The sequence below is a fragment of the Leopardus geoffroyi genome, chromosome D1 (genome assembly GCF_018350155.1).
Source record: "Leopardus geoffroyi isolate Oge1 chromosome D1, O.geoffroyi_Oge1_pat1.0, whole genome shotgun sequence".
NCBI classification, from domain to species: Eukaryota; Metazoa; Chordata; class Mammalia; order Carnivora; family Felidae; genus Leopardus; species Leopardus geoffroyi.
This window is the reverse complement of record NC_059329.1, coordinates 105,472,186-105,499,493: the sequence shown is the minus strand read 5'-3', so window position 1 is coordinate 105,499,493 and position 27,308 is coordinate 105,472,186. Positions and strand designations below refer to the sequence as shown.

The window sequence follows — 27,308 nt, the reverse complement described above, 5'->3', positions numbered from 1 at the left end:
GCTGGATGATCCCGATTTTCATCCACCCCGCTGCCTACCAGTCTCCGATTGTTGGCCTGGGGCAGCTGCAGAAATGGGCAAAGAGCAGCCTGTGGGTTCAAGACCCGCTAGTGCCCCCTGGCCGGGGCGCAGGTGGATCCACTGACCCCGCGCACTCAGGGTTCGCGTGCTGATCTGCTGGCAGGCTGGGAGCCGGCCTAGAACTGCCCAGAAGCGCAGTGACCCAGCGTCCCACCTTCTCGTGACAACACAGGCAACTCCCGCTCCACGGAGACCGGCAATGCCCCGGCGCACAGCCTCCCGCGCCAGCCTTGCTCCGGGAGTCTCTTTCCTCCCAGGGCCTCAGTCTGACGCCCACAGCCCTTCTCAGGAAGCTGACTCCCAAACCCGGGCAGGGGGTGTGGGCCGAGGCCGAAACCCCGCCCCCAGGGGTCCCTGATCTTTGCCCCCGCCCCGGGCTCCGCGCCTCCCCTAGAGGCCACCGGCCGGCCGGCGGCGCTGCCTTTTGTGCGTTTCGCTCCGAGGTGCCAGAGACCCCCCCACCCCCACCCCCCCCCACTCCCGCCACAGCCGTCCGCCGCGTCCCCTCGCGGCCCCCGGCCCCTCCTCTCGGAGTCCCCAGCCCCCCTGCTCGGCTCTGCGTGCCAGCTCGGGGCTCGCTGGTTCGCTCCCCGCGGCGCCAGGAGGAGGGGCGAGGGCCGGCAGCCCCCTCCCCCGCGCGCGGCGCCGGAGCCCAGCCGAGCCGGGGGGACCCGCCGCCGCCGCCGGTCATGTGGGCCGGACTGCTCCTCCGGACCGCCTGCGTCGCGCTCCTGCTGCCGGGGGCCCCGGCCCGCGGCTACACCGGGAGGAAGCCGCCCGGGCATTTCGCGGCCGAGAGGTAAGCGCCTCGAGCCCCTCCCCTGCCCCGCCGCAGGGGCGCTCCCGGCGTGGGGCAAAAGGGCGCCCCGGAGCCGCCGGCATCCGCGCCTCGGGGCTTCCCTCCCGGGCGCTGTCCGTGCGCGGGCGCAGCCCGGGGAGGGGGGGGGGGGTCCGGACAAAGAGACAGCAGCCTGTGCTCCGGGCGGGAACCCGTTCTGCGCCCCTGGAGGGGCTGTCCTGACAAGAACCTGGGGGGGATGGAGATCCAGGCGCTGAGTGAGCCCCTCTGAGTCTGCCCTGGCGCGCGGACCCCTGGCGAGGGCAGCCCGGGACGTGCCACCTGGTCTCCGGAGCGGCTGGTCGTCGCTGGCGAACGGGCCTCCCTGCCGCGCCGGCCGCGCTGGGGCTGGGGGCTTCCTCTGCGTCCAGGCTGCACGCACGCCCCTGGACCTTGGAACCGCCGGGCTCTCCCTGGGTCACGTTTCGGTTTCCGCCTGTGCGCGCGCGCGGGCGGGGGTGGGGTGTTTGCCCCTTTGCTCTTCCCCGGTTGATGCCACCCTCCCCTCGAGTCCCCTCCCGGCGGAGGCCGGGCCGCCGCGTGTGCGTGATGCTCCGAGCGAGGGAACACGGTGTCAGCGGGCGGCCTGGCCCGCGGCCACCGCCTCGGGGGGCGCGCAGGGGGGCGGCCCCGCCAGGCTCGCAGCTCGCACGTGTGCTCCGCAGCCACCGCCAGTTCCTGCCCAGATGGGCCGGGCCCCCGCGGCGTTTCACAGCCTTCCAGCCACCTGTCTCCCCGTCACCGCCAGCCCTAGGAGGCTCCTTGGGGCGCTCGGCCGCCGCCCACCTGAGGGCGCGGCTCCACCAGCCTCGCGAGCATCCTTCCGTCCGCCGCTCTGGTGGCACCCCAGCCCCTTTCAGAGCCCCGTCTGAGGAGCCGGAGCCGCTGGCTCCTCTTTCCCAGGCTGCCGACAAAATCGCTCTAGCAAGGGGTAGGGGGTGGGACATCACTGCCAGCACCTCCCACCCCCAGCCCCCCAGCCCCCCCAGCCCCCCAGCCCCGCGCTTCTTTGCTTCTTCTGTGATAACTTCAGAGAGGGGAGAGTCTTTGAGGCTCCAGGGACCGTCTGCTGCAGATGTTTCTGGACTGCCGTGTGCCGAAAGTTCCCCTTTCCGGAGCACTTGTCGCTTTTGACAGATACTCTCAGGCGTGGAGTGAGTCTGCCTTTCCCACGTGGCCAGTGCCTGCTGCGGCACGTGGCACGTGGCGCGTGTTCTGGGTGCTGCGTAGACTGCCTGAGTGGCAGCATATTCCCAGCAGCCTCCGTAGGGCAGGGCTTTCTTGTCCCTCTCCTGCGGTGCCGGGATTCCCAGTTCTAAGCAGGCTGGGCTTCATCTCAGCGCCTCTCCACCACAGGACCAGTTCCCCTCACCACCTCCATCCCCCTCCCGGACTGTGCACCTGCTGTTCCCTCTGCCTGGAGCACCCCCACCCCCCTCCACTCTCACAGCCTGCCCCTACTCTTCTTTTTCCTGCCTCAGCCTAGATTCTGTCCTTCCACGAAGCCTCCCCTGACCCTCCTTGGGACTCCAAAGCCTGTCCCATTGTGGCACTTGTCACACTATTTCGTTTCCGCCTGGTTGTTTGTCTGCCCAGTGCCCCTTGAAGGTGGGGAAAGTGACTTGTTCCTGGCTGTACTGCTATACCCCGCCCAGGGTCAGGCACACGCTCCCCTTTGCTGTTTTGGGCAGCTTGCTGGCACCCCCCCCCCCCCCTCACCACATTGATGTCACCTGGGGAATGACCTCTCTCTGGCTTCTCTGGGGCTGGCCTCCTCCTTTGTCTCTTCTGCTGGCTTCCTTTCTCAACCTTTCCCTCAACTGCCATTTATTGAGCACATACTATGTGCCGGGCGGGCATCGCTTTTGACACTGAGGTGAACAAAAAAGATGAAGCCCTGGTCCTCAGAGAATGAGAGGGGAGATAGACAATGAGCGAATCAACAAATTGATAAGTAACCGAATGCCCCAGAAAGTACGTGTTATGAAGAAGAATAAAGCAAGATAAGAGTGGGCAAGAAGGATCTCTCTGAGAAGGTACATGAGCCGAGAGACCTGGGTAAAGGCAGGAGAGAGTTGGGTGCGTTTCTGAGGAAGAACCTTCCTGACGGAGAGAGCTTCAGGTGCAAAGATCCTGCGGCAGCCATGCCTGGGGCTCTTCAGCCATTGCCATCTTTCCCCGTCAGTGCTGAGGCCCCTCTCTCCCGGCCACTCTGCCTCTGTTCACGTGGCAGGTATCTGTAGGAGGCTGATGTCTGTTCTCTCACCCCTTTTTCTTTGTCCTGCCTCCGGGAGAGACTGTCTGGGTCGTTTTTCTTTGGGGACTTCCCACTGCCCCTCTGGCAGGTTTCGAGAACTATTTGTTGACTGGCCGGGAGACTTTCACGGCCTGGTAGACCAGTCCCTTGCCCGGTGCGGAAATGTGGAAAAGCGTTCTCTCCTCTCTTCCAGACGCCGGCTGGGCCCCCACGTCTGCCTCTCAGGCTTCGGGAGTGGCTGCTGCCCTGGCTGGGCACCATCCATGGGCAGTGGGCACTGCACCCTTCGTAAGTGCCTGTCCCTGTGCCCCAAACATCCTCCACAGCAGGGCGCTCACTCCCTGGGCTGGCCTAAATAGGGCAGATTGGGGGCCCCAGCCCCCACTACCTCACCTGCATTTCTCCTCTCAGCCCTCTGCTCCTTTGGCTGCGGGAGGGGTATCTGCATTGCTCCCAACGTCTGCTCCTGCCAGGACGGAGAGCAAGGGGCCACCTGCCCAGGTAACGGGGTGGCGTGGGGGGGGGGGTGGGGCATGGCTGAGACTATGTGCCAGGCACGGGGTTTGGTCTTAGAGTATCATCTTCCGACAACCACCTAGGTGGGCGTTCTCATCCCCGTTTTATAGATGAGGAAACTGAGGCACGGAAGTTAGTGGCTCGCCCAGGGTTTCATGGCTAGTAAGTGGCAGTGCTGGCTTTACGATCGGGCCTTTCTGCCTCCCCAGCCCCTTCCCGGCAGAATTGAGGTGGGGACGGCCGGGAGTGGGGCATGGCGTGTGCTCACCCGTGTGCTGCCTGTTTCAGAAGCCCACGGACCCTGTGGAGAGTATGGCTGTGACCTTACCTGTAACCATGGCGGCTGTCAGGAAGTGGCCCGGGTGTGCCCCGTGGGCTTCACCATGACAGAGACGGCTGTCGGCATCAGGTGTACGGGTGAGAGACCTGGGAGCTGGCAGGGACTGGGCGGGAGGGGATTCTGTCTCTGCCGTCCTTCCAGAACAGTCTGCAGAGAGATGCAGGGCAAGGCTGAGCTGGGGAGAGCTCTGGTTTGAGAGTGGGCAGGGAGGTGCCGGCCCTCCGGTTGCCCAAATATCCATCTGACAGATATTTGGGCAGCTCGGGGCCAGGAACTTGAGCGAGGGGCTGCGGTGACGAGTCGTGGGTTGGCCCCCGCTTCGGAATCGGGGGAGGGGAGACAAGTAAGGGTAACCGCAGCCCCGTGCGACGGGACCCTAAGTGGTGAAGTGCCTGGAGGCGGACCCACAGGGGGACAGACAACCAGGACTGGAGTCAGGGTTGACCACGGAAGGCTCCCTTGGGAACGTGATGTTTGAGTCACTGAGGGAAGCAAACCTCAATAATTACTGTGTAAAAGTGTGATTTGTTTGTGATTTCAAAAAGTTCTTTTTTTTTTTAATGAAAAAAAATTTTTGTTAATGTTTATTCATTTTTAGGAGACAGAAACAGAGCAAGTGGGGGAAGGGCAGAGAGAGAGAGAGAGGGAGACACAGAATCCGAAGCAGGCTCCAGGCTCCGAGCTGCCAGCACAGAGCCTGAGGCGGGGCTCGAACTCATGAACCACCAGATCCTGACCTGAGCCAAAGTCCTAAGCTTACCCGACTGAGCCCCCCACGCGCCCCTATGATTTTAAAAAAGTTCTTACAGACCAAGTCTGTTACCTTCCTCAGAGGCAGCCTCTGGGACCAGTTTCTTGCATATCTTTCCAGAGAGTTGAAAGAAAGCCTTTTTTCGAATTTGGACTTTGTAAAACTAAGGTCTCTTCCCCAAATATAAAAGTGAAAAACAACTTATTTTGGAACATTTGGAAAGTAAAAGGAGGGTAGGAGATGAAAACAAACATGTCCCCGATGTCCCTGGATATTTGTTCCTAAAATGAACTTGTGTTTTCTTCCCTTTTCCCTGGACGTGTGTGTGTGTGTGTGTGTGCGCGCGCGCATGATGCATATCTGTGTGTTTTATAAATTGGCATCAGTCATGCCTTATCCATAGTTTTTGCTCCTTATTTTGTTCACTTTATATGGTGAGTGGGGAACAGTCCTTACAACAGAATTTTTACCGGCCACGCCTGTGGCTGCTGTCACTGCTGTCCCTCATTTAGGTCGCCTGCAGTGTTTCGCTGTCAGTAATGCTGCAGGAAGGAGGCTTCTCATCGGCCTCTCTCAGTATTCCCAGAAGGAGAACCACTGGGCCAAGGGCCTCACTAAGGAGTTTTGGTGCTCGGGGCCCATTGCAACATCCTGTTCAGGCAGGCTGAAGCAATTCATCCTCCCTTGCATGTTTTTCATGGGGAGTACTTCCTGCCTACACTTCTTGTTGCCCAGGGGACTGGGTCAAGGAAAAGCCAGAGAAGAGTGTCAGAGCTAGCACCGAGCAGGGCAGCACTGGCCACCACCACGAGGGATCCCGGTGGGATGGGGTTAGTCAAGGTGGGCTTCCTAGAGGCGGCGGTTGTGGTCCCGAGGGGCCCGCTGTGGGGAGAGCAAGCAGAGAAAATGCAGGTGCCCTGCAGGCACCGGGCCAGGGGGTGAGAGACTCGGATGCAGACTGCAGTGGGCGGTTGCAAATGCTGTGGGTCCTTGAGAGCCACCATGGACCACAATTCTTGGAGGAGGAAGGGATGCCATGAAGCGGGGGTGGGGAGTTCTGTCCCCTGGTGCCTCTCACCCTGCAGGCGTGAACTCCGCCCCCCCCCCCCGCCCCGCCCAGAGGATACTTGGATCCAGTCACCCCACCCTGGGCAGAAGCCTCAGAACCTCATCGGCACTCCGCATGCTCCAGCCCTGTCTCCCGCTGCCCCTGTCTCTGTGCCTGGCCCCTCCTCCTGCTGCCTCCTGGTCCTCTGCCCAGTGCTCCTCCAACGGCCACTGGGGCCGGGCGTCACCTGGGGGGGCACATATCACCCGGCCGTGCGCTGGCCTCACAGGCCTGTGTCATGGCTCTTAAATGGTATCAGTCCGTAACCAGCCGGAGAGTCTGCGCCATGTCTTGGTCACATTTGTGTCCTCGATGGCCCCCCCTCCAGATCGGCTGCGTACAGGTGGTGCTCAATAAACACTTAGTGGACTTTAGTCAGCCTCCCCATTCAGTCTCCTCTGCCCTGCTAGGGTCGCCCTGCGGTGGGGCCATTGAAAATCGTTCTGTCTCAGCCATGCTCTCTGTCATCTGGTCGGCATGGGTCACAGAGCAGGATCCTGGCCTCTCGGCCTCTGCTTCCCGGAGGTTCCCTCATGGCCGATGACCTTCCTGGGGCCTGGTCTCTCTGTCTCGGGTGGGGGTTCCACCCGGCTGAAGGCAGGCTTCTTGCACGGACAGGGTCCCTGTGGGGTAGAGTTTTTCCCTGCACGCAGCCACGTTCAGAGTGGTCCATGCAAAGATGTTTTCTCTCTTCCCAGACATTGACGAATGCTTAAGCTCCTCCTGCGAGGGCCAGTGCGTGAACACAGAAGGCGGATTTGTGTGTGAGTGTGGGCCTGGCATGCAGCTGTCTGCCGACCGCCACAGCTGCCAAGGTGAGTGGCCCAGGGACAGGTGACCACCGCTGCTGGGCTCTGAGTTGAAGGCGTGGCCCTCCCCAGCCCAACATGTGCACTTCGTCCGTGCATTACTGCGTCTTACCTTCCCCATGGTCTCCTGAGGGAGATATTGTATCACCCCCATTTTGCTGATGGGAAAACTGAGGCTTACCCAAGGCCGTTCTGTCAGTAAACACTGGAGTCAGCTTGAATCCTGGCATGTCGAACTCTAGGGCCCTTGCTCTGACCCATCACGGCAGGGTGGAGGGAGGGGGCTGGAGAGGCCTAGGGGAGAGCCAGGGGCTGGGCGGAGGAGGCCACCAAGGTGAGGGAGGGCCTCGTGGGACATGGGACGTGGGACGCCGTGCCTGCTGCAGTCATTCACCCCCTGCATTCATTAGCTCCACCTGCCCCCAGTCTGCTGGGGAGAGGCAGAACGAGGTTGGGGTGAGGAGTCAGTGCTGGGGGAGCCCCGGGGAGAGGAAGGAGTCTTTGCTCCTGAGTGGGTAGGATGAGGGAGATCTTTGAACATAGTCACCCTTTCCTTTAAGATGACTTATAGAAGGAAGCATTCTCTCTTAAACGAGGCAGATGAGGGGAAAGCTGCCCCATGAACCTGCGCTATTATTTTCTATTGTTTGAAATGGTCATCAATGGGAAAATAAGTTTTAAAAGTTGCTAGTTCCAGACCTCCTCTGCCCCTCCTTCTCTCTACTCTGCCTGGGGAGTAACCCTGGTGTCTTAGCCCTCTCCGGCTGCTGTAACAAAATCCCACCGCGTGGGCCGCTTTAACCACAGAAATTTGGTCTCACGGGGCTGGAGGCCGGGAAGTCCGAGGTCAAGGTGCCAGCCCATTCACTTTCGGGTGAAGGCCCTTCCTGGCTTGTAGCCAGTCACTTCTTGCTGGTTCTTACAAGTAGAGATAGCAAGCTCGAAGGGCACGATCCCATCACGAGGGTTCCCCCCACCCCCCAGCCGCCTCAAGACCTCATCTAAACCTAATTAAGGACAAGAGACGAGCAGCAGACAGTTGCAGAACTGGATTCTGGCACCGTGCTCACACTTTGCGTGCCTTTTGGCATTTCATTCCCATTTCAAACTGATCCTGTGAGGTTGATACTGTTTACTTCCGTTTTCCTGATAGGACCACTGAGAAATTGAAGAAATTAAGTAACTTGCCCAAGATCATGTTCGGGCTGGGATTTGAACCCAGTTGTTCCTCTCCCTGCTTTTTCTCCTCTCAGCAACCTGTCGCGAAGGTGTCTCCACATCCGGGCAAACAAACCTGCCTTGTTCCTTTTTTTTTTTTTTTTAATGTTTTTATTTATTTTTGAAGGAGAGAGAGACAGAACATGAGCGGGGGAGGAGCAGAGAGAGAGGGAGACGTAGAATCTGAAGCAGGCTCCAGGCTCTGAGCTGTCAGCACAGAGCCCGACGCGGGGCTCGAACCCACGAACTGTGAGATCATGACCTGAGCTGAAGTCAGACGCTCAACCGACTGAGCCACCCAGGCGCCCCACTGCCTTGTTCTTTTTAACTGCTTCCTGCTGCTCTGCAGTGCAAACACCCCCTAGTTTACCAACTCTTCTTTTATTGATGAACATGTGGATTATTTCCAGCTTTTCATGATTTCAAACGATGGTCTGGGGAAGCTTTGACAGAGGAGATGCTATAGAAGCTGAGTTTTGAGGTATGAGTAGGAGTTTGCCCCCAGTCAAGATGCACAGGCATGCCGGGCAGACAAAAGAACATGGGCCAAGAGGGAGGCCCCCAAGAACATGGTGCATTTAGACGATGGCAGAACAAAGGTGAGGGGCAGGGAAGGAGGTAGGAAAGGCCGCCCAAGGGGTCGAGAGCTATGGTGCAGCATTGGTACCACAGTGTGCCTGTGGGAGCAGAGAGTGGCCTGATCAGAGGTGCCCTTTGCACAGAACAGCCTGGAGGCCAGGTAGCAGATGGCTTAGGAGGGGCACAGGGGAGCTGCGTGAGGCCATTACTCTTCTCCAGACTAGACGCAAAGGCAGCCCAGGCTATGGTAGGGCTGTGAGGATGGAGAGAAGAGGGCTGGTCCAGGGAGAATGTCACTGATAGGCTGAATGTGGGTGGTGAGAAAGAGAGGGTTTAAGATGGTCCTTCACGGCCCTGAGGATGGAAACAGGAGAGGAAGACGGGGGAGCACACCATTCCGATACTCCGTGGGGGGGAAATGACCTTCAGGCTTGCCCTGGTCCCTTCCAGACACTGACGAATGCCTCGGGACCCCCTGTCAGCAGAGGTGTAGAAACAGCATCGGCAGCTACAGGTGTTCCTGTAGACCGGGTTTCCATCTCCATGGCAACCGGCACTCCTGTGTAGGTAAGGTGGGGGGAACCCTGTTGTCTTCATGGTTAGGCTGCCAGCCACCGGTCACCTGGACAGGGCGAGCCCAGGGACGGGGACGGGCCAGCAGTCTGGACCTCCTGGCTGCCTGGAGCCCGTAAGCACTTGAGCGTCTGCTCAGAGCCTGCCTTTTCCTGGGGTTGGCGTGGCTCCTCACGGAAGACCCTGTCTTGGACTTTTCCTGGCCACATGCAACTTTCATCCTGTTATGTTCCTCTTCCACCCCTCTCCCAGATACACCCCAAGGATTCCTCTCTGCTCGCCCATTTTCTTGGCTGCCTTTGCTCCCCTTGGTAAATAAAGCATGTTAGTCTTGGTTCCTCTGGTTTAGAAGGAGACCCCTGTTTTCTCAACCCATTAGCAGGTATTTCCAGAAAGGGATTGGCATGTTTGGCTCAAGTTTGGCTCATGGGTTGAAGGTGGGGTCCCGTGGGCCTGAAAACAGACCTTGTTCTGGCAGAGTTTGGTATTTGTCCTGAAGCCTACCTTGAAGCAGTGCCGTGATTTTCGAGACTTTTCAGAAGGGGCTGCACCATCTCAAACCTGGCCCGTGGGATGGTGGAAGGTTTGGAGATGACATTCCCAGCAGGGCTCGTCCCCACCAGCCAGCGTGTAACCACTGCTGCGTGGTGCTGGGGGACGAGTCACCGGTGCATCCATTAAACGCCAACTGGATGTATGAACCTTCCAAAGGGACTAGCAGTAGATTGTGGCCCCACTCCTAGACATCTGAGTCACCTCCCACACTCTGAGGTAGGGATGGACCCAATCAGAACATGGCTGGGAGAGTCTCCCAGTCTCTTCTGGGCTCAGGGATGGAGGAAGAAGTAGCCTCAACAAGGCGGCTGTTGGCAGCGAGGCTCTCCTGCAGATGTAAACGAGTGTCGGAGGCCTCTGGAGAGGCGAGTCTGTCACCATTCCTGCCATAACACCGTGGGCAGCTTCCTGTGCACATGCCGACCTGGTTTCAGGCTCCGAGCTGACCGCGTGTCCTGTGAAGGTGAGCGACGGATCATACCTGCCTTCCTAGGCCCCAGCTCCGTCCCAACCTTGGGCCAGGTTTTACCAGGCCCCGCCCCCGTCCCACCCAGCCCCCCCTCCCTCCAGCCCCCAGGCCCCGCCCCTTCCCACCAGGCCACGCCCTCCAGCCCCAACCTTTGGCCAGTTTCCCCAGGCCCCGCCCTACAGCTCCGAGGCACCGCCCCAACATTAGGCCCGTCCCCCCAGGCCGTGGTCCCGTCCCAACCAGCTCCATCCTTAGGCCTGTTTCCCCAGGCCACGCCCCCCGTCCCACCCAAGCCACGCCCCTACCCTGGCCCTGCCCTCCCAGCGCTGGGCCTTTTTCCTTTTCTACCCATTCTTTTTCAATTCATTTTGTTATTTCTAACTCTTCACTTTCTTTCTCACTTCTTCCTTCTACTTCTTTACCCATTCGTCCTCCCTTGTCATTTTACTGTTTCCCTAACCCTTTTGTTTTCCCCCAAATGGTAAAAGGTGGGGGGGGGGGGGGAGCGGGGAGAGGAGCATGTGACAGGAGTCGCAGTAACCTGGGCTCCCAGGGACACTTTGGACGCTGTGGCGTCAGTTCGCTCTGCCATACTTTGGCAGTGTGCCTATAAACATGCGTTTCCGATCATCTAAATGCCGAAGATGCTCTTTCTAGCCCATGGCAAGCTTTCCCCAGGCTGTTCCTTCATCCCGAGCCTCAGCATCCCCTCTTGGGAAGCCACGTCTGGGCGGGGCAGCAGGGGACCCACTCCCAACTTGTCACTTGGGCCTGCTCCTGTAGTGCTTTCCCCTCAGCCTTGTGTGATGGTCGCTGTAGCCCCCTTGGTCTAGGGTGAACTGGGGTTATTAGACTCTTATGCTGATGAATAAAAACTGGTCCACGGACATTCAGTGACTGGCGGTGGGCTGCAGTCTCGCCTCCTGCCACTGCTGCTGCCTCCCTCAAGAGACCCCCGTGCTTCCGTTTCAGCTTTCCCCAAAGCCGTGCTGGCCCCCTCTGCCATCCTGCAGCCCCTGCAGCACCCGCCCAAAATGCTACTGCTGCTCCCGGAGGCGGGCCGGCCTGCCCTCTCCCCTGGACACAGCCCTCCTTCCGGAGCTCCGGGGCCCCCAGCTGGCGTCAGGACCACCAGCCTGGCGTCTCCCACCCCTGCACCACACACTTGGCCGCCAGCCACCCTGGTGGCCACTCCTGTGCCTAGCGCCTCCCTCCTGGGAACCCTGGGACCTCCCTCGCAACTACAGGAGGTGACTCCTTACTTGCCCAGGGGCCCAGAGGCCACGTGGTTGGCACCAGGGTCCTCTGCCTGTTGGCACCTGGGAGCCACGTATGAGTCCGGAAGCCGCTGGACAGAGGCTGGGTGTTCCCAGTGCCGGTGCCAGGTAGGTGGGAGGGATCCTGGGGGCTGCCCTGGTCCAGTGTCCGGGGCCTCGTGATGGCTGGAAGTCCTGCTTCTGCTTCCAGAACGGGGAGGTGAGCTGTGAAAAGGTGATGTGTGAAGCTTCTTGTTCCCACCCGATTCCCTCCGAAGATGGAAGCTGCTGCCCATCGTGCACAGGTGGGAGCTGGTCTGGGGGAGGCTAAGGGTCCCCCTCGTGATCCTGCTTCTCTTCTTCCCCAGCCCTTCTGCAGCTGAAAGGCTGTTCTCTAACTTTGGGGTACGTTAGAATCACCTGAATCATTAGAATCTGGGGGCCTCACCCCCAGATCTTCTGATTTATTAGGCATGGGGTAGGGCCTGTGGATTTGCGTTTCCAGCAAGTTCCCAGGTGATGCTGAAGTTGCTGGTCCAAGGCCCACACTTTGAGACCCACTGGTCCATGCTGTGGTATCCCTCAAGGGGAACTTTCCATCTTTTGGGGATCCTTTTTGAGCCTCATTCATTCATTCATTCATTCAGTGAGTTCCTCCACATCTCCCTTCTCCCGATGTCCCCTTCCCTGTCCCAACTCCCCTCCCACAGCCAGAGGAGGGATCCTTCATCAATCCTGTTCTCTTTCCAATTCCCTCCCATGATCTGCTTACAGTTTTTCATCAGCTTCCCGTTGCTGCAAGGATAACATCCCTGAATCTTAACGAGCCCTTCAAACAGAGCTTGGCAAAACTCACTCTGTACACGAATCCCTGGGATCTTGTTACAATGCAGCTTCTCCTTCAGTAGACCTGGGGGGGGGGGGGATGGGGGCTGGAACTGCTGCATTCTCTGAAGCTCCGGTGATAAGATGCTGAGGCCACTGCAAGTGGAACAGCAGTGAAGACATCTTCCTAAGGGTTAGAATGAGCATAGACTTAGTGGTGTCTTCAGGATGTTTGTGGCCTCTTACCACGTTCCTGCTCTATACTGAGCCCTGATTGCGAATGGCTGTGGATCCGTCCAAGTCCCTGCCCACGGTGGTGTTCCCATTTTACGATAAAGACAACTGCGTCCAGAGAGGCTAAGTGACATGTCCAAGGTCACCCGGGTTCCTGAATGGACAGGCCAGGTTTTGAACCCAGGGCTGTCTGGCTGCCTTTCCTGCCTTATGAGGAAAATATGCCAGGTCCTGCATATAATTCTAGGTTTACAGACACGAATGGAGCCCTCCTGGGCCATCTGATGTGGGTGTCTCTTGCTTACCCCTCGGGGGGGTGGGTCCTAGGACTGCACAGTTCTGGGTGCCTGGATCTGCCACTCCCGGGACATCCTGGCTAGTGAGAGAATGTTCCAGGTACGTTATGCCTGGAAAAGTAATGAGATCTCAAGCTTCCACCACTTTGAAGAGGTCTGATGCCTCCACTCTTGTTTGTCTTCCAAAGGCTGTTTTCACAGTGGCGTCATCCGAGCCGAAGGGGACGTGTTTTCACCTGCCAATGAGAACTGCACGGTCTGCGTCTGCATGGTGAGCCTCACAAGAGCCCTGAAGCCTCACGGGTGTTTTCCTAACCTTTGGGGGTTTTAGAGGAAGAGGGAAAGATCGGGTGTTAAAAGTGAGCTTGTCAAATGGAAGGAGAGTTCCCAGGTTGTGGATTTTGGTTGGAATCTGTCGAATTTAAAGGCGTGGGGGTCTGTGGAGTCAGAGAGGCTTCTGCTGAGCAGGAAAGAGCCAACAGGCAAACAGGGTCCATCTGTCTAGGAAGGGGAGGGGATGAAACTCCCTCGGAAACTTCCCACCAGGGAGGCTGTTTTTCTCTCCAGGCAAAATATTTGCCAGCACAATAAAGGTATCCACATCTGGGAGGGAGGAGGCTTATTACCAGACGCCGCTTGTTAAGAGTATTATTTTGCTTTAGGCAAATTCACTTCTGTAAGAATGGTTATGAAGCTCCTACTGTGTTCCTACTGTGACACCAGGTGCCGTCACACAGATTTGATTATGAGCACTCAGTGTGCACCAGGCACGGGGCTTGGGGCCTTTCATCTGTTGCCTTACCCGAGGCTCCTGGCAGCTCGTCTGGGTCGGCTTTACTGTCCCTGTTCCACAGATGAAAAGACCGAGGCCGGGAGGTGGCAAGAGGTCTGTCTGTATCCAAGGCCCGGGCTCTGATCGCCAACCCTCACTACCAGCCTCTGACCATCACTGGCCTGGCGGTGACCGCAGAGGCTGCAGTGTGAGATGGGGGGTGAGGCAGGTAGACAGCCACCTCCACGCTTTCCTGGGCTCTTCCTGTGTGCCACACACACGCAGTGGCCAAGCGCTTTCGTGGATCATGTCATTGTGTGTATCCTCAGCGATCCCCGACGGAGGCACCTCTTCCACCCCATCTCACGGATAGGGAGACTGAGGCTAAGTGAGGTGATGGACATTGTCCAGAGTCGCACGACTCGTTCGTGAAGGAGCAAACACTGCAACTCACCTCTTGCTGCTCCGGGGGGGGGGGGGGGGGGGGGTATTTTTTATTTTTTTTATTTTTTTGAGGCGGGGGATTTTTATTTTTTATTTTTTTGCCTTAACTTCAAATTTAAAATTAAGTTTTAACGGGCACCCCGGTGGCTCAGTCCGTTAAGCGTCTGACTCTTGGTTCAGGTCATGATCTCACGGTTCGTGGGTTCGAGCCCCACGTCGGGCTCTGTGCTGACAGTGCAGAGCCTGCTTGGGATTCTCTCTCGCCCTCCCTCTCGCTCTCATCCTCCCCTGCTCTCACACACACACACACACACACACACACATACTCTCTCTCTCTCTCTCTCAAAATAAATAAATGTTAAAAATATTTTTTAATAAAAAAGTAAGTTTTAAATTTAATTCTTTGAATGGCCAGTAGAGTCACATGGTTCAAAACTCAGATGTACAGGAAGGTGTCTTTGACGGAGGAACCTCTGTTTGCCTCTTCCCGGCATCTTTCCAGAAGCTTCTATGTGCCGTGGGAGGATGTTCTCACCACACTGTAGCAAATGCCAGGAACTTAGTCCCTGCACACTGTCCTTGTTGTCACCATGGTGGCATTCAAAAGGTTTGGGATGGCTTCCTTTTGGAGGCTTTGGTCTTGGACAGGAAGCTTGAGGGGTGGTGTGAGATAGGGAATGAGCTTGAGGGGCCTTGGGGCCTGGTTCCCCTCCTCCCCTCTGCCCCCACCCACCACCATCTCTCCCCTCCTCAGGCCGGAAATGTGTCCTGCATGTCCCCTGAGTGTCCTCCCGGCCCCTGTCAGACCCCCCTGAAGTCAGATTGTTGTACTTGTATCCCAGGTAAGTGAGTCTTTGGGGTTCCGGGTGGGGGACTTGGCTTTTGTGTATGTTTTTGGGAGCAGGGTGAACAGAGCAGGGGAAGGATATTGAGTTTTGCTTCAGAAACTCCAATCAAGTGAAGCATTTCAAAGTGCCAGCTTAACTGAGCGCCTACTATGTGCATAGTGCTTTAGATGCTAGATTGGGCTCACAGCCCAGTCTGCCCCTGCTCTAGGAGGCGCCTTCAGCACGGCCAGGAAGGGGTGTGAGCCCATCCTTGGCATGGCTCTGTCTTGAGACTGGAAGGGCGTCTCCCCTTCCCCACTAATGAGTTGGTCCTTTGTTGAAAATGTGGTTCTCTTTTCCTGGGATGACCTCATCATCATCACAAATGTTCCCCGACGGCTCTGTGCTGCTGCCTGCCAGCCCTTGATCTCATTGAATCCATGTGGCACAGCCTTGAGGGAGTACGATTCAGAGGCCCATTTCATAGATGATGAAACTGAGGCTCACGGAAGTCATTGCTGCCCAGAGACATAATGACCAGTTAATATCAGAACAGAACTGGAAATCAAGGCTGCCTGATTTCAAAGCTGGTGTTCTTTAAAAAAATTCTTTTTTTTTTAACTTTTAAATTTGTTTAACATTTTAAAAAATATTTATTTATTTGAGAGAGAGAGACTGAGTGCGAGTGGGGGAGGGGCAGAGAGAGAGAGAGAGAGAGAGAGAGACAGAATCCCAAGCAGGCTCCAGCCTGTCAGCACAGAGCCAGACGTGGGGCTCACACCCACGAACCGTGAAATCATGACCTGAGCCGAAGTCGGATGCCTAACCAACTGAGCCACCCAGGCGCCCCTAAAAAATTATTTTCTTAACTTTTAAGTATTATTTTTAGCTAAGACATTTCTGAATAGGTAATATACTGCCTATGAAGTAGGAGCTTTTATCAGTTCTTATCAACCCCATTCTACAGATGAAAAGATTGTGGCTTAGGCAAATTAAGTATGTCCCCTCGAATCCCTCCCTAGTGGGTTGCGTAGCTGGGATTTGAACCGAAGGCGGTCTGACGAAGCCAGGGGGACCTGGGCCACTTTTTAGGCTGTTTTTAAAAAGAAAACTTTTTTTAACGTTTATTTATTATTGAGAGACAGAGAGAGACAGAGCATGAGTATGGGAGGGGCAGAGAGAGAAGGAGACACAGAATTCAAAGCAGGCTCCAGGCTCTGAGCTGTCAGCACAGAGCCCGACGCGGGGCTTGAACTCACAAACCACGAGATCATGACCTGAGTCAAAGTCAGAGGGGAGGCTCAACCGACTGAACCACCCAGGTGCCCCTAGGCTGTTTTTATCTGTAGGGGGGCAGTCTTCAGAGGAGAGGCTCTCACTGACTCCTCCCTACCTCCAGGGGATGTCATTTGTCCCAGACCTTGTCTTGGGTGTCTGGGCCAGTCTCTTTTCATTTCTTCTTCTTTTTTTTTTTTTTTCTTACTCTTTAGTTATTCTGGGATTCCCTCCCTTTTTGGTTAAGGACCTTAGTTTGCACATGACTCACTCTCCATCAGTTTTTAACCAACAGCTTATTTTTTTTGTCAAGGGTTTGGAGGGGAGCGGTTGGCTCCCTGAGTGTGGGGTATGCTGGAGGGCATGGTGGGAGTGTTAGCTTCCCGAGGGCCCCCCCCCTCCCCACTGTTCCCCTTTCTCTTTAGCTGCCTCTCCCTTTCTCCTCTGCAGTGAGATGCTATTTCCACGGCCGGTGGTACGCAGACGGGGCTGTGTTCAGTGTGGGAGGTGATGAGTGTACCACCTGTGTCTGCCAGGTAGGTGGGTGTGGGGGAGGGGAGCAGGGCGCAGGACTTTCCCAGCATGCCTCGACCAGGAGACTAGGAGCTGCCACACGGCAGAAGGGAAACTGAGGCAGCAGGGGCATTAAGAGGACCCACGTTCACCAAGGCCTGCCCACAGTCTCCTTGGAGTTCACCCTTCAGCAGAGCTATTTATAGAGCACCTACTGTGTACCCAGAGCAATGCCAAATGCTGGGGACACAGCTAAGCACGAGACAGCCCCAGTCCCCTCTTTCAGGGAGCCCACAGCCTAGGTGGGCTGTGGGCTGGTGACCGGGGCTCCTCACCGGAAGGGAAGGCTTCTTGGAGGAGGGATGTTAACTTGACACCTGAGGGGTGAGGGAGAGGAGCCTGAGGCAGGTGTGCCCGGCAGAAGCGAGAACGCACAGCCCGTTCTAAGGCCTGAACGTGTCCCTGCTGCCTGGGGCACAGAGTGCAAGAGACTAGGCCAGAGAGGAAGCTGTGCGTAGGGAGGGTCCTTGAGCTGGGGTCTGAGAAGCAGGGCCTGGGGCAGGATTCTTGTGTAAGTCATCTTCGGAATGGCAGCCAAGGGCAGAAGAAGGAGCCAGGTGAAGACGGGGTCTCAGGCTGACTCCACAGGGAGCTCTGGAGGGAGTTGCACGGCAGAGACGGGTGTGCGCAGAGATCAGGGAGCTCGCATCAGTTAGTTGTATGCACTCCCTCTGCTCTCCGGGAAGTGGGGGTGAAGGAACCATCCAGGCATCTGAAGGACTCGGCGGCTGTCAACCAAAGGCAGTCCTTAGAGGAGGGGGTCGCGGGGAGGAGGGGGCCTCACAGCCTCTCCCACAGACTCAGGAAGGGCTTTTCTGGCCAGGCTGAGGGCTCTGGACTTGGCAGAGCTGATGACCGGTTTTAATTGGTGGAGCCGTGCGATCATATTGGTGCACGAGAACGTTCTGTGGCTGCAGAGTGAGGGTGCACTGGGGTGAGAGCAGAAGGCTGTCGCACAAGTGAAGGGAAGGGGTGCTGGGGCTATGGCCTGGGCAGGCGGAGACCCCCAGCCCAACAGCTGGGACGTCCCAGAACGTGCTCCTGGCCTCCCCCCAGCCACCCCCACCCCCATCCCTGGAGATTCTTTGTCACTTTTAGGAGAATGACAGCAGCAGCCTGGCAGCCTCCTCTTCAGCTTTCAGATGGCCCAGGGCCGGGGAGCTGCCCTCACTGGCCCGTGTGCCTGGTTCTCTTCCAGAACGGGGAGGTGGAATGTTCCTTCACACCATGTCCGGAACTGGATTGTCCCCGAGAGGAGTGGTGGCTGGGCCCTGGACAGTGCTGCTTCACCTGCCGGGAGCCCACACCCATGACAGGTGAGGGCCCCCAGCCCTGCACCCCAGGGCGATGCCCTCCAGCCCAGGGCGATGCCCTCCAGGAGGGAGGCTGAGCTTTGCGTGCAAAGACTTAGGGTGTGTGTTTGTGTAAGCGTGTATGTCTCTATGAGTGTGTGTGTGTGTGTGTGTGTGTGTGTGTGTGTGTGTTTGCAGTATTTGTGCGAGCGTGCCCGTGTGTGTGTGAATGTGTGTGTTTATGGGTTTGTAGGTTAACTGTATGTCTGTGCGAGGTGCCTGTGTGAACCGGGCACACGTTTGGAGGGAAGAGTCACTAACTGAGGGAGCCCACAGACAGCTGTGGGCAGCCCCTGGGTCCAGCAGGTGGCGGGACAGCTCACCCAGCAGGTGAGCGAGCAGAGGCGGCTGTCCTTGGTGGGGTGTTGCTGTAGGTCCGGCGGGCGCTCAGCACCTCCTTGGCGCTCGCGCCCACCCGAGCTTTCTCCCTCACTGTCCCCCGGCCAGGCTGCTCTCTCGACGACAACGGGGTTGAGTTTCCTATTGGACAGATCTGGTCTCCCGGTGACCCCTGTGAGTTATGCATCTGCCAGGTGAATGACAGCGTGCACGCCTTCAGCTGCTTCCCCCGGCGGTCCCTGCCTCGCCCCGAGCAAGCCCTTCTGCCCTGCATGGGCCCTCCGGGCCGGGCACCCCCTGCTCCAGAAGCCGGGCCGCCTCAGCCCGCCCCTCGTCTCCCTCCCATGCTGGCAGGTTCCATGTTTACAGGAGGGGCTGGGACCCAGTTTCTTCTGTCCTCGGTAGCTCTTTTGGAACAGCGGAGCTTGGCAGCCTGCCTAAATGGGGTGCCACACGCTGCTTGCGAGGACTCGGGTCCCAAGAGCAGGTTTCCCCAGGCACAGGTAACTGAAGGGGCATAACAGCCCGCGGCTCAGTAGTGCAGGCCTTTCCTGCGAAGCTGCAGTGTTTCCTTCGGGAACATGAACCTGTGACCTCAGTTCATCAGAAATGGATAAGGAGGGGGTGCTCGAGCTTTAGAGTCCGGTTGACCCCGATATGCCAACATAGCCGCTTACCAAGAAACACTATTGTTTCGGCTCGTTGAGTACGCACGTCGGCCTTTGTTTCGAGTTCTTGATTCACGCCTCGGAGCTTAGAGCTTTATTTCTCAAAATGAGGTCCCTGCACCGGCGGTGTCCTCGGCATCACCTGGAGCCTGTTGGACACGCGCAGTCTCCAGGCTGCTCAGACCTCCGGGCTCAGAATCTGCATTTTAGTCCCCGGTGACCCATGTGCACACTGGTGTGCGAGAGGCACAGCCCCCAAGTACCTTGGATGCGCCATTTGTTAAAAAGCCTTAGACCCTTGCAGAACTTGGGAACGTTTCCTTGGGATTACAGTCGGGAGGAGGGTACCTCCGCTGCCTTTGCCCTTTGTGACTGACCCAGGGCACTCGTAGTCTAAGAAAGCTTTGTCAACGTTCAGATTCTCGGAGGGAAGAAAAGAAACCATATGTGGTGCTTTTGTCTTCTGAAAGAGACATTTCCGGTGGAATAGTTTTCTATAAAAATAGGATTTTATTGTACTCTATAGGTTTGGGGTGAGCCAGGGTTCCAGGGAAAAGCTGAGAGAATTTGGATGGGGTGGTGGTGAGCTTTGGCTGTTGCCAGAGAAGGACAGGAAGCCGAGGAGACCAAAACCCCGCTCTGACCTTCCTTCTCCTTAGATAGGGAAGCCTTCCCGGAAGGCTCACACCCCCTTTCCCAAGGAGCCGGTCCTCTGTGTGGGGGTACCTGCCACGTCCTAGCTGCATCATGGCGCCCTCCAGGCAAGCCTTGGCCAGTCTGAGGCATTGCCCTCTCTGGTGGGAGGGAGGGTGGGGTCGGGCAAGGAGGCCGGGCCCGGTGTGTCAGGTGGGGTCTGGGTGAAGTTCTTCCTTCCTTCAGGCAGATGGCTCAGTGAGCTGCAAGAGGACAGACTGCGTGGACTCCTGCCCTCACCCAATTCGGATCCCTGGACAGTGCTGTCCGGACTGTTCAGCAGGTAATTTCCTGCTTGTGGGGCTACACAGCACCCCTTCTCCCCCACATCTGGGCTCACCCTGCCCCAGGTTCCTCCAGACAGGACCACACAGGCTTTATCTCCGGTCATCCTCACAACAGCCCCATGGGAGAAACCCATTTTACAGATGAGGAAAGTGAGGGGGGTGGTTCGTAAAGCAGTTTGCCCAGGGCAGGCCCGGTCTGGGTGCTAGAAGCAGAGAGAAAGATATGCTGAGTTTGTAGCCTAGGTGGGGTGACAAAGGTTCACACCTGTGAAACAGAGAACAGTGAGAGAATATCAAAATGATACTTTTTGGGGGTGCCTGGGTGGCTCAGTCACTTGAGTGTCCGACTCTTGATTTCAACTCATGATCTTACAGTTTCTGGGATTGAGCCCCTCATCAGGCTCTGCGCTGACAGTGTGGAGCCTGCTTGGGATTCTCTCTCTGTCTCTCTCTCTCTCTGCTTGTTTGCATGAGTGTTCTCTCTCTCTCTTTCTCTCTCTCAAAATAAGTAAACTTAAAAAATGATACTTTTTTCCATTTTTTAAAATTTTATTTTTACATAATGTCTACACCCAACGTGGGACATGAACTTATAACCCCAAGTTCAACAGTCACACGCTCTTGCAACTGAGCCAGCCAGGCTCCCCGATACTTATTTTTTTTATATTAATTTTCACCTGTTCTATTATTTCAAAAGTATGGAAGAACATACAGAGAGCAAAAATAAAAACAATTTAAAAGGCCCCTTATCACTTTTAGCCTCATGGTTTTGTTTTTTTCATCTCTTTTCAAGACATAAGTATCTTTATCTATATATAACGTATCTATAACATGTATCTATAAGTAACAAATAATATATATAACATATATACACGATAAAAGAGTTTCCTGTTCTCCTGTCACCTCCTTTTATACTTACTCGAATGTGATAAATGGCATCGAGGTGGCAGCCCTCAGATCTGGCCTCTGCGGGCTTGGGGAAGCGGAGGGAGGCGGTGTGGGGGAATGTTCTGAAAGGCGGGGGGTCGACGGGGGAGCAGAGAGGATGGCTGTGGTGCCGGGCTCTCAGGTTGTGTCTCCTAGTCCCCCTGGCTTGATCTTGCCCGGTGAGGGGCAGGGGAGGAAACGCTTCCCTCCCTGGAAGAAGAGCCACTCTGACCCCTCTGCTAAATCCAGTGCCAAAAAAAAAAAAAGTCCACGCCCAGTCCAGACCTGTGTTTTGTCTCTTCTCCAAACCCCGAGCTGCCTGCCTGGGGCTGGCCTGACCTTTGCTCCCCAGAAAACTCTTGGACCTTCATCCTTGGCAGGCACCTGGTCACCAGCCACCTTCCTGGCTGGCGCTCACCCCGTGCTTTCTCTGGCAGGCTGCACCTACACAGGCAGAATCTTCTACAACAACCAGACCTTCCCATCCGTGCTGGACCCGTGTCTGAGCTGCATCTGCCTGGTAAGGACCACCCAGACCTGACCCCCGTCTGTGGAAACTCCACAGACACTGACCCCTGCTCATGAACCTTGGAGGCAAAATCCAGAACCTTCCAAGAGAAAAGTCATCCTGGGTCACGGTGAAAGTTGGCTCCCTCCAGCCCTACCGAGGGTGAATCTTTACTCGGAGCCAGAGAAATATTTTTTAAGCCTGCCCAGCGAAAGCCCTCCGCTTCTGGGTGATCAGGGGGAGTCTTGGGGAAGGCCTCAAGCCCAGGACTCTGAGCTGGAATCTGTGATATACTCCCATTATCGACTTCTTGCTGTGTGTCGATCTGGCTCTCGGCCCTCTCTCTGCATGAGCTCAGTTAATCTTCGGGGGAATCCTCTGAGGTAGGTGCCAGGGTCATGTCCATCTGCTAGGTGAGGAAAGTGAGGCACAGAGAGACGAAGTCCTTCCCTCCAGATTCTCACGCTGGTCCACTCAAGTGCCAAGAATCGAATCCTAGTATTCTGAGTCTGCGCTCCAGGAGGTGAACCTTTGCCCCTAAGCCAGGCTGCCTCTCGGTCTGAAAAAGCATGCGAGATAGTTAACATCATTTAGTGTTTGGAAAATGGGGGAAAAAGTCCTATTCCTTGTCACGCTGGAAACGTCCGAGGCCAGTCGAGTGAGCATGCCGAGTGGAAAGGGACAAGGTCTACAGAAACAGAGAAACTCAGGGTGAACGTCTCGGGCCTCTGAGTGGCCCTATTTGTTCACGTGCTTCTGGGAGCTTCAGGCTTCTGGGTCCTTCTGTCTCCTCGGTTTCTGGTGCTCACCTTTCCTGGGTATTTTGTGGATTTGATCGGCAGGGACCTGTTGAAAGATGAACGGCACGGTCAAGGCCAGGCCCTTGGCTCTGTGGGGCTTGCGTTCTGTCGAGAAGACAGACTGAGTGAATGAACCTGTCCCCCAACCGTGGTGGCTCCGATGGTCGCTCTGTGGTTATGCGGCTGTCCTTCCCGAGTGTCCCATCAGCTGCTCGGAGCAAAAGGCCTTGTGTGTTTTCTGTGTCCCGCAGCTGGGCTCGGTGGCCTGCTCCCCGGTGGACTGCCCCATCACCTGCACCTACCCTTTCCACCCCGACGGGGAATGCTGCCCGGTCTGCAGAGGTGAGTGGGACCAGCACCCCTATGTCCGAGGCTCCCAGCTGGGCCTTGGCCCTCATGGCCCTGTCCCCTCTGCCCCCGCAGATTGCAACTACGAGGGACGGAAGGTGGTGAACGGCCAGGTGTTCACCTTGGACGATGAGCCTTGTACCCAGTGCACGTGCCAGGTAAGCTGGGCCTGGGGACACAGGGGCTGCCCGGCCAGGGACTGCCTCTGGCCTGTTGTCCCTTTGCAAAACTGTAAGTCCTCTCAGCCAACATAAGCCCACCTTCCTCCTGCCTTCCCAGCTTTAATTGCCGGCCAGCATGCCTCCAGATTTGATGGTATCCTCCCTCTTTGTGGTCTCCTTAAAGCGGCCCTGCTGTTCAGCGTCTGTCCCAGGAGCTTTCTGTGGGCGTAAGAGGCGCGTGGGGTGCTGTCCTGGGGCGGGATGGGGCTTCCTCACGTGCGTCCCTGTGCTTCCCCAGCTGGGAGAGGTGAGCTGTGAGAAGGTGCCCTGCCAGCCGGCCTGCTCGGACCCCTCCGCGCCCCCTGGGGACTGCTGTCCCTCCTGTCCAGGTGAGCGGGCCTCTGGGCCCTGGGGCTTCTCCACTGTCTTCCTGCACTTTGCTCTTGCCAGAAACGGAGAACTTGTAAAGGGCTGGGTGTGAGACACCCAGGCTCAGCGAGGGAACGCGTCTGGCTCGAGGCCACACCGCCAGCACACGGCGAGGACAAGCCTGGGCTCGCTCATCCTCATCCAGCGTCCCTTGTGCCACGTCTGTGACACCTGTGTCCCTTTTCCTTCATTACCTCCTCCCTTAATCCCCTTTTCTGCTCTTTCTCCCTTTTCCAACAACAACAACAACAACAACAACAAAAAAACACCCCACAATTTAGGAACTGAATCAACTTGGCAGGAGAGTAACCACAGTATGTCCTGAATACTAGGTGTTACCATCTCCAATTTCCTGGTGAGGAAACAGAGGCGCAGAGGGGTGGAGGGGCACCCTCAAGGTCACGTAACTGGCAGGAGAGCTGGGATTTGAGCCCAGAGTTGATGCCTTTTAGCTCCTGCGTTGTCCTGACTGCTGAACATGATTTTCATTTTTTTGTCCACTCCATCATGAGGGTCCGCCCGTGTGGCTCTTTCTGCAGAGGTACAGGTAGGACCCAGACAAAGTGCTGTAACACATGGCTTTAAAGTACCGACGTGGCCCAGAGCTGGCCGTTGTAAAAAGCCACCAGATACTCCGGTTTGCTCACCCTCTGACTTTTAAGCTGACGTTTGGACAGCTTCTCGCTTCTTCTTTTTCTGTCTATCCATAATGGACCTGCTGTGAAAAATCTCGGGTCCGACAACTTTGTTCTTTTCACACTTTGTGAGTTGTGTCGGGGCCCTGTGGTTAGCAGGTGGAATCCTGGGCCATGGGGCACTGGGGGGGGGGGGGCGGGTGTGGCGCGGGGACCCCAGCAGCATGACAGCGCGTCACCAGTCACCAGACGGGGCCCCTCGACCAAGCGGCAACTTGCCGTGGGGTAGCCGGCTCCCCACACGTCCTCCAGCTCTACACCATGTGCCTTGAATTTAATTTTTCCAATTTAACATGCCCATAAAGTACCTTACATGTGGCTATTGTATGTGTTTTTTTTTTTTAATGTTTATTTATTTTGAGAGAGACAGAGCGCGCACGTGCTACTGAGGGAGGGGCAGAGAGAGGGAGAGAATCCCAAGCAGGCTCCGCGCTTGGGGCGCAGGGGGCTCGAACCCACAAACCTCAAGATCACCACTCAAGCTCTAGCTGCTGGTGTTGGGCTCAAGCCGGGGTCTCTCCGATTCCTTGCCCCGTGCTGTCTTGCCTTCACAAGGGGAAACAGAGGCCCAAGGAGGTAAGGTGCAGAGCCTGGCCGCTTCTCCCAGGGACACTCCACCTTTGGCTCCATTCGCCATGTGCCTCTTCCTAACAATAGCTCCTTTTAGGGAGAAGCCACTTTTTGTTGAAATAGAATATGAATTGTTTCCTTTTGCTACTTAATAAGCATAACAGTTTTCTTGAGAGGTAATTCATGCGCCACTTAATTCGCACACTCAAAGCATATAGTTCCGTGCCTTCGGGTATATTCAGAGTTGTGTGTCCGTCTTTCAGATGATTTTTTTTTTTTTTAATTTTTTTTTTTCAACGTTTATTCATTTTTGGGACAGAGAGAGACAGAGCACGAACGGGGGAGCGGCAGAGAGAGAGAGAGACACAGAATCGGAAACAGGCTCCAGGCTCTGAGCCATCAGCCCAGAGCCCGACGCGGGGCCCGAACCCACGGACCGCGAGATCGTGACCTGGCTAAAGTCGGACGCTCAACCGACTGCGCCACCCAGGCGCCCCCCAGATGATTTTTAAAATCATTCCAGGGGCACCTGGAATGAAGTCGGTTAAATGTCCGACTTTCGCTCAGGTCACGATCTCACGGCTCGTGAGTTCGAGCCCAGCGTGGGGCTCTGTGCTGACAGATAGGAGCCCGGAGCCTGCTTCGGATTCTGCGTCTCCTGCTCTCTCTGTCCCTCCCCTGCTTGCATTCTATCCCCCACCTCAAAAATAAATAAAAAAACATTACAAAAATTCTAAAAAGTAGGGGCACCTGGGTGGCTCAGTCGGTTAAGCGTCCGACTTCGGCTCAGGTCATGATCTCAGTCTGTGAGTTCGAGCCCCGCGTCAGGCTCTGTGCTGACAGCTCAGAGCCTGGAGCCTGCTTCAGATTCTGTGTCTCCCTCTCTCTGTGCCACTCCCCTGTTCATGCTCTGTCTCTCTCTGTCTCAAAAATAAATAAACGTTAAAAAAATTTTTTTTTTAAATTCTAAAAAGTAAAATGTAATCATTCCAGGTTTTATGGATTTGACAGCATCTGTCTCCTCCTGATCATACCTGTCTCCAATACTCTCCCTTCTTTTTTTTAATTTTTTTTTTTTAACGTTTATTTATTTTTGGGACAGAGAGAGACAGAGCATGAACGGGGGAGGGGCAGAGAGAGAGGGAGACACAGAATCGGAAACAGGCTCCAGGCTCTGAGCTCTGAGCCATCAGCGCAGAGCCTGACGCGGGGCTCGAACTCACGGACCGCGAGATGGTGACCTGAGCTGAAGTCGGACGCTTAACCGACTGCGCCACCCAGGCACCCCTCCAATACTCTCCCTTCTTTTGCGTCTTCACTCCTCACTCTCTCGGCCTAAGCCTCTTCCTTTGCTTGTTCTCTGCCCGTGTGTCAAGCCCTTATGACGTGCCGGGCTCCAGGCTGAGACTCCAAAAAGTTTGTTGTTTTTTTTTTTTTCAATAGACTTTATTTTTTTAGAGCAGTTTTAGGTTCACGGAAAAATGAGCAGATGGTACAGCCTCCCCTGTCACGAACATCCTGTACCAGATGGTCCGTTTGCCACAATCCACGAACCTCCACGGACACAAGGTTATCACCCAACGTCCGTCCGTCGTTAACATCCGGGTTTAGGCTGACATTTCCCATGCACCGTTCATTCAGTCCTCAGAGTGACTCTGTACGTCGTGATGATGCCCATTTTACAGATGAGGACACCGAGGCCCAAGGGAGTTATGTGCCTTATGCAACGTCACAGAGCCAATGCCTGGCAGAGTGATTTTGGGGGACTGCCCCCCTCTATTCAAGGTTCCCTTTTGGTCTCTCCCTGGAGGCAGGGGCCAGCTGGTCCTTACCAGGTGTGAGCGGCCTCCATCCCCAGGGCAACTCATCCCAGAGCCGCCTCGGCCGTCCGGAAAACCAATGTGCATCTTGATTCCTCCTCTTCTCTCTAGATTCCCTGGAAAGAAGAGCCGTGGAGTCTGGCAAGGCAGCTCGGAGCCCCCGTGGGGACACTGAGGCCCCGGTGAACTGTAGCTCGTGCCCGGGCCCCCCAGCAGCGTTGCCTGAGAGGCCAGTGCCCCATGTTCTCCAGCTCCTCCTCAGAACGAACGTGACCACCACGCAGACTCTACCCACGAGCCCCTCAGGAGACCAGGCCTCACCCTCACCCCATCCGGGGTCCGGGGGCACATTCCCAGGGGAGCCGGGGGCCTCCCAGCCCTCCCCGGGGCCTTTGATCCTCCCAAGAGCCTCCACTCTACCTCTAGCCGCTCCCGGGGCTCCTGGGCCTCCTCCTGTAACCCCAGAGCCTGAATCCTCATCTGGAGCCCAGACAGCGACCAGACGGCCCTCTCCGCCTGCCATCGTCCTGACTGAACCGTCAGCCCGTTCCGCGACGGCCCCCAGCCCCTCAGAGACCCCCGCCACCCTCCTCCGGCCTCGCAGACTCTCTCCCGCCGCCTCCAGACTGTCTGCGGCCCTGGCAGTCATGGCCAGCCCCAGCCCCCGGCGCACGGGGACCTCAGAGGGGGAGGAATCCACCGGGTAAGCCGGCCTCGGCTTCAGGGCCCTGCCTGGGAGACTTCGGACACAGAAAACTGCCAGGGGCCCTGGGCGCTGGCAGGGAGGCTCTGGGGTGACCGAGGCTGGTGACGCCAGAGGCTCACTGCTGCAAGGCTCCTGGGGGGGATGGAACGTCCCCGGGGTCCAATGCAGCCTTGTCCCCAAGAAGCATTTGGAATGTGCCGTGAGAGGAGGCAAACGGCATTCTCCACGGTCGTATCCTCCTCGGACACCACAGCGGCCTGTCTTGGAAGGAAGGCTGGGGCTGCTGAGCTCCCTGCTCTGGAGGAGAAGAGTCAGAGGGCCTGGGAGTCCCCTGGGATTGTGCCTCCAGCCGTCCGTCGTCCCTCCCTGAGGTTTCCCGATTAAAGGCTGACTCCGTCTTCCCCCCTCC

The 27,308-nt window shown here is 56.7% G+C and overlaps 1 protein-coding gene across 5 annotated transcripts; it reads left to right on the top strand.

Moving 5' to 3' along the window:
* Nucleotides 1-378: 378 nt before the first annotated feature.
* Nucleotides 379-27,308, top strand: VWCE (von Willebrand factor C and EGF domains). 5 transcript variants are annotated; one of them, XM_045485438.1, is made up of 20 exons: nt 380-880; nt 3,370-3,464; nt 3,588-3,677; nt 3,984-4,109; nt 6,590-6,706; nt 8,948-9,064; nt 9,960-10,088; nt 11,067-11,479; nt 11,562-11,655; nt 12,894-12,976; nt 14,676-14,763; nt 16,474-16,559; nt 17,795-17,912; nt 18,396-18,481; nt 19,835-19,931; nt 21,300-21,382; nt 22,422-22,512; nt 22,594-22,676; nt 22,978-23,068; nt 26,305-27,308. In XM_045485438.1, exons 1-20 carry the CDS (start codon nt 771-773, stop codon nt 26,898-26,900), a joined length of 2,793 nt encoding a protein of 930 aa, XP_045341394.1. In that variant the 5' UTR covers nt 380-770; the 3' UTR covers nt 26,901-27,308. The 5 variants fall into 5 exon arrangements, with proteins under 5 accessions (XP_045341397.1, XP_045341394.1, XP_045341396.1 ...); XM_045485440.1 differs by having other exon boundaries at nt 3,981-4,109; nt 18,396-18,461; nt 19,839-19,931; XM_045485437.1 differs by having other exon boundaries at nt 381-880; nt 3,981-4,109.

Bases quoted from the DNA above. Each gene is read 5' to 3' on its own strand.
- VWCE (XM_045485437.1), top strand. From the start codon at position 771: ATGTGGGCCGGACTGCTCCTCCGGACCGCCTGCGTCGCGCTCCTGCTG. The intron at 10,089-11,066 runs GTGAGCGACGGA...CTTCCGTTTCAG, and splicing joins TGACCGCGTGTCCTGTGAAG to CTTTCCCCAAAGCCGTGCTG. The intron at 23,069-26,304 runs GTGAGCGGGCCT...TCTTCTCTCTAG, and splicing joins CTGCTGTCCCTCCTGTCCAG to ATTCCCTGGAAAGAAGAGCC.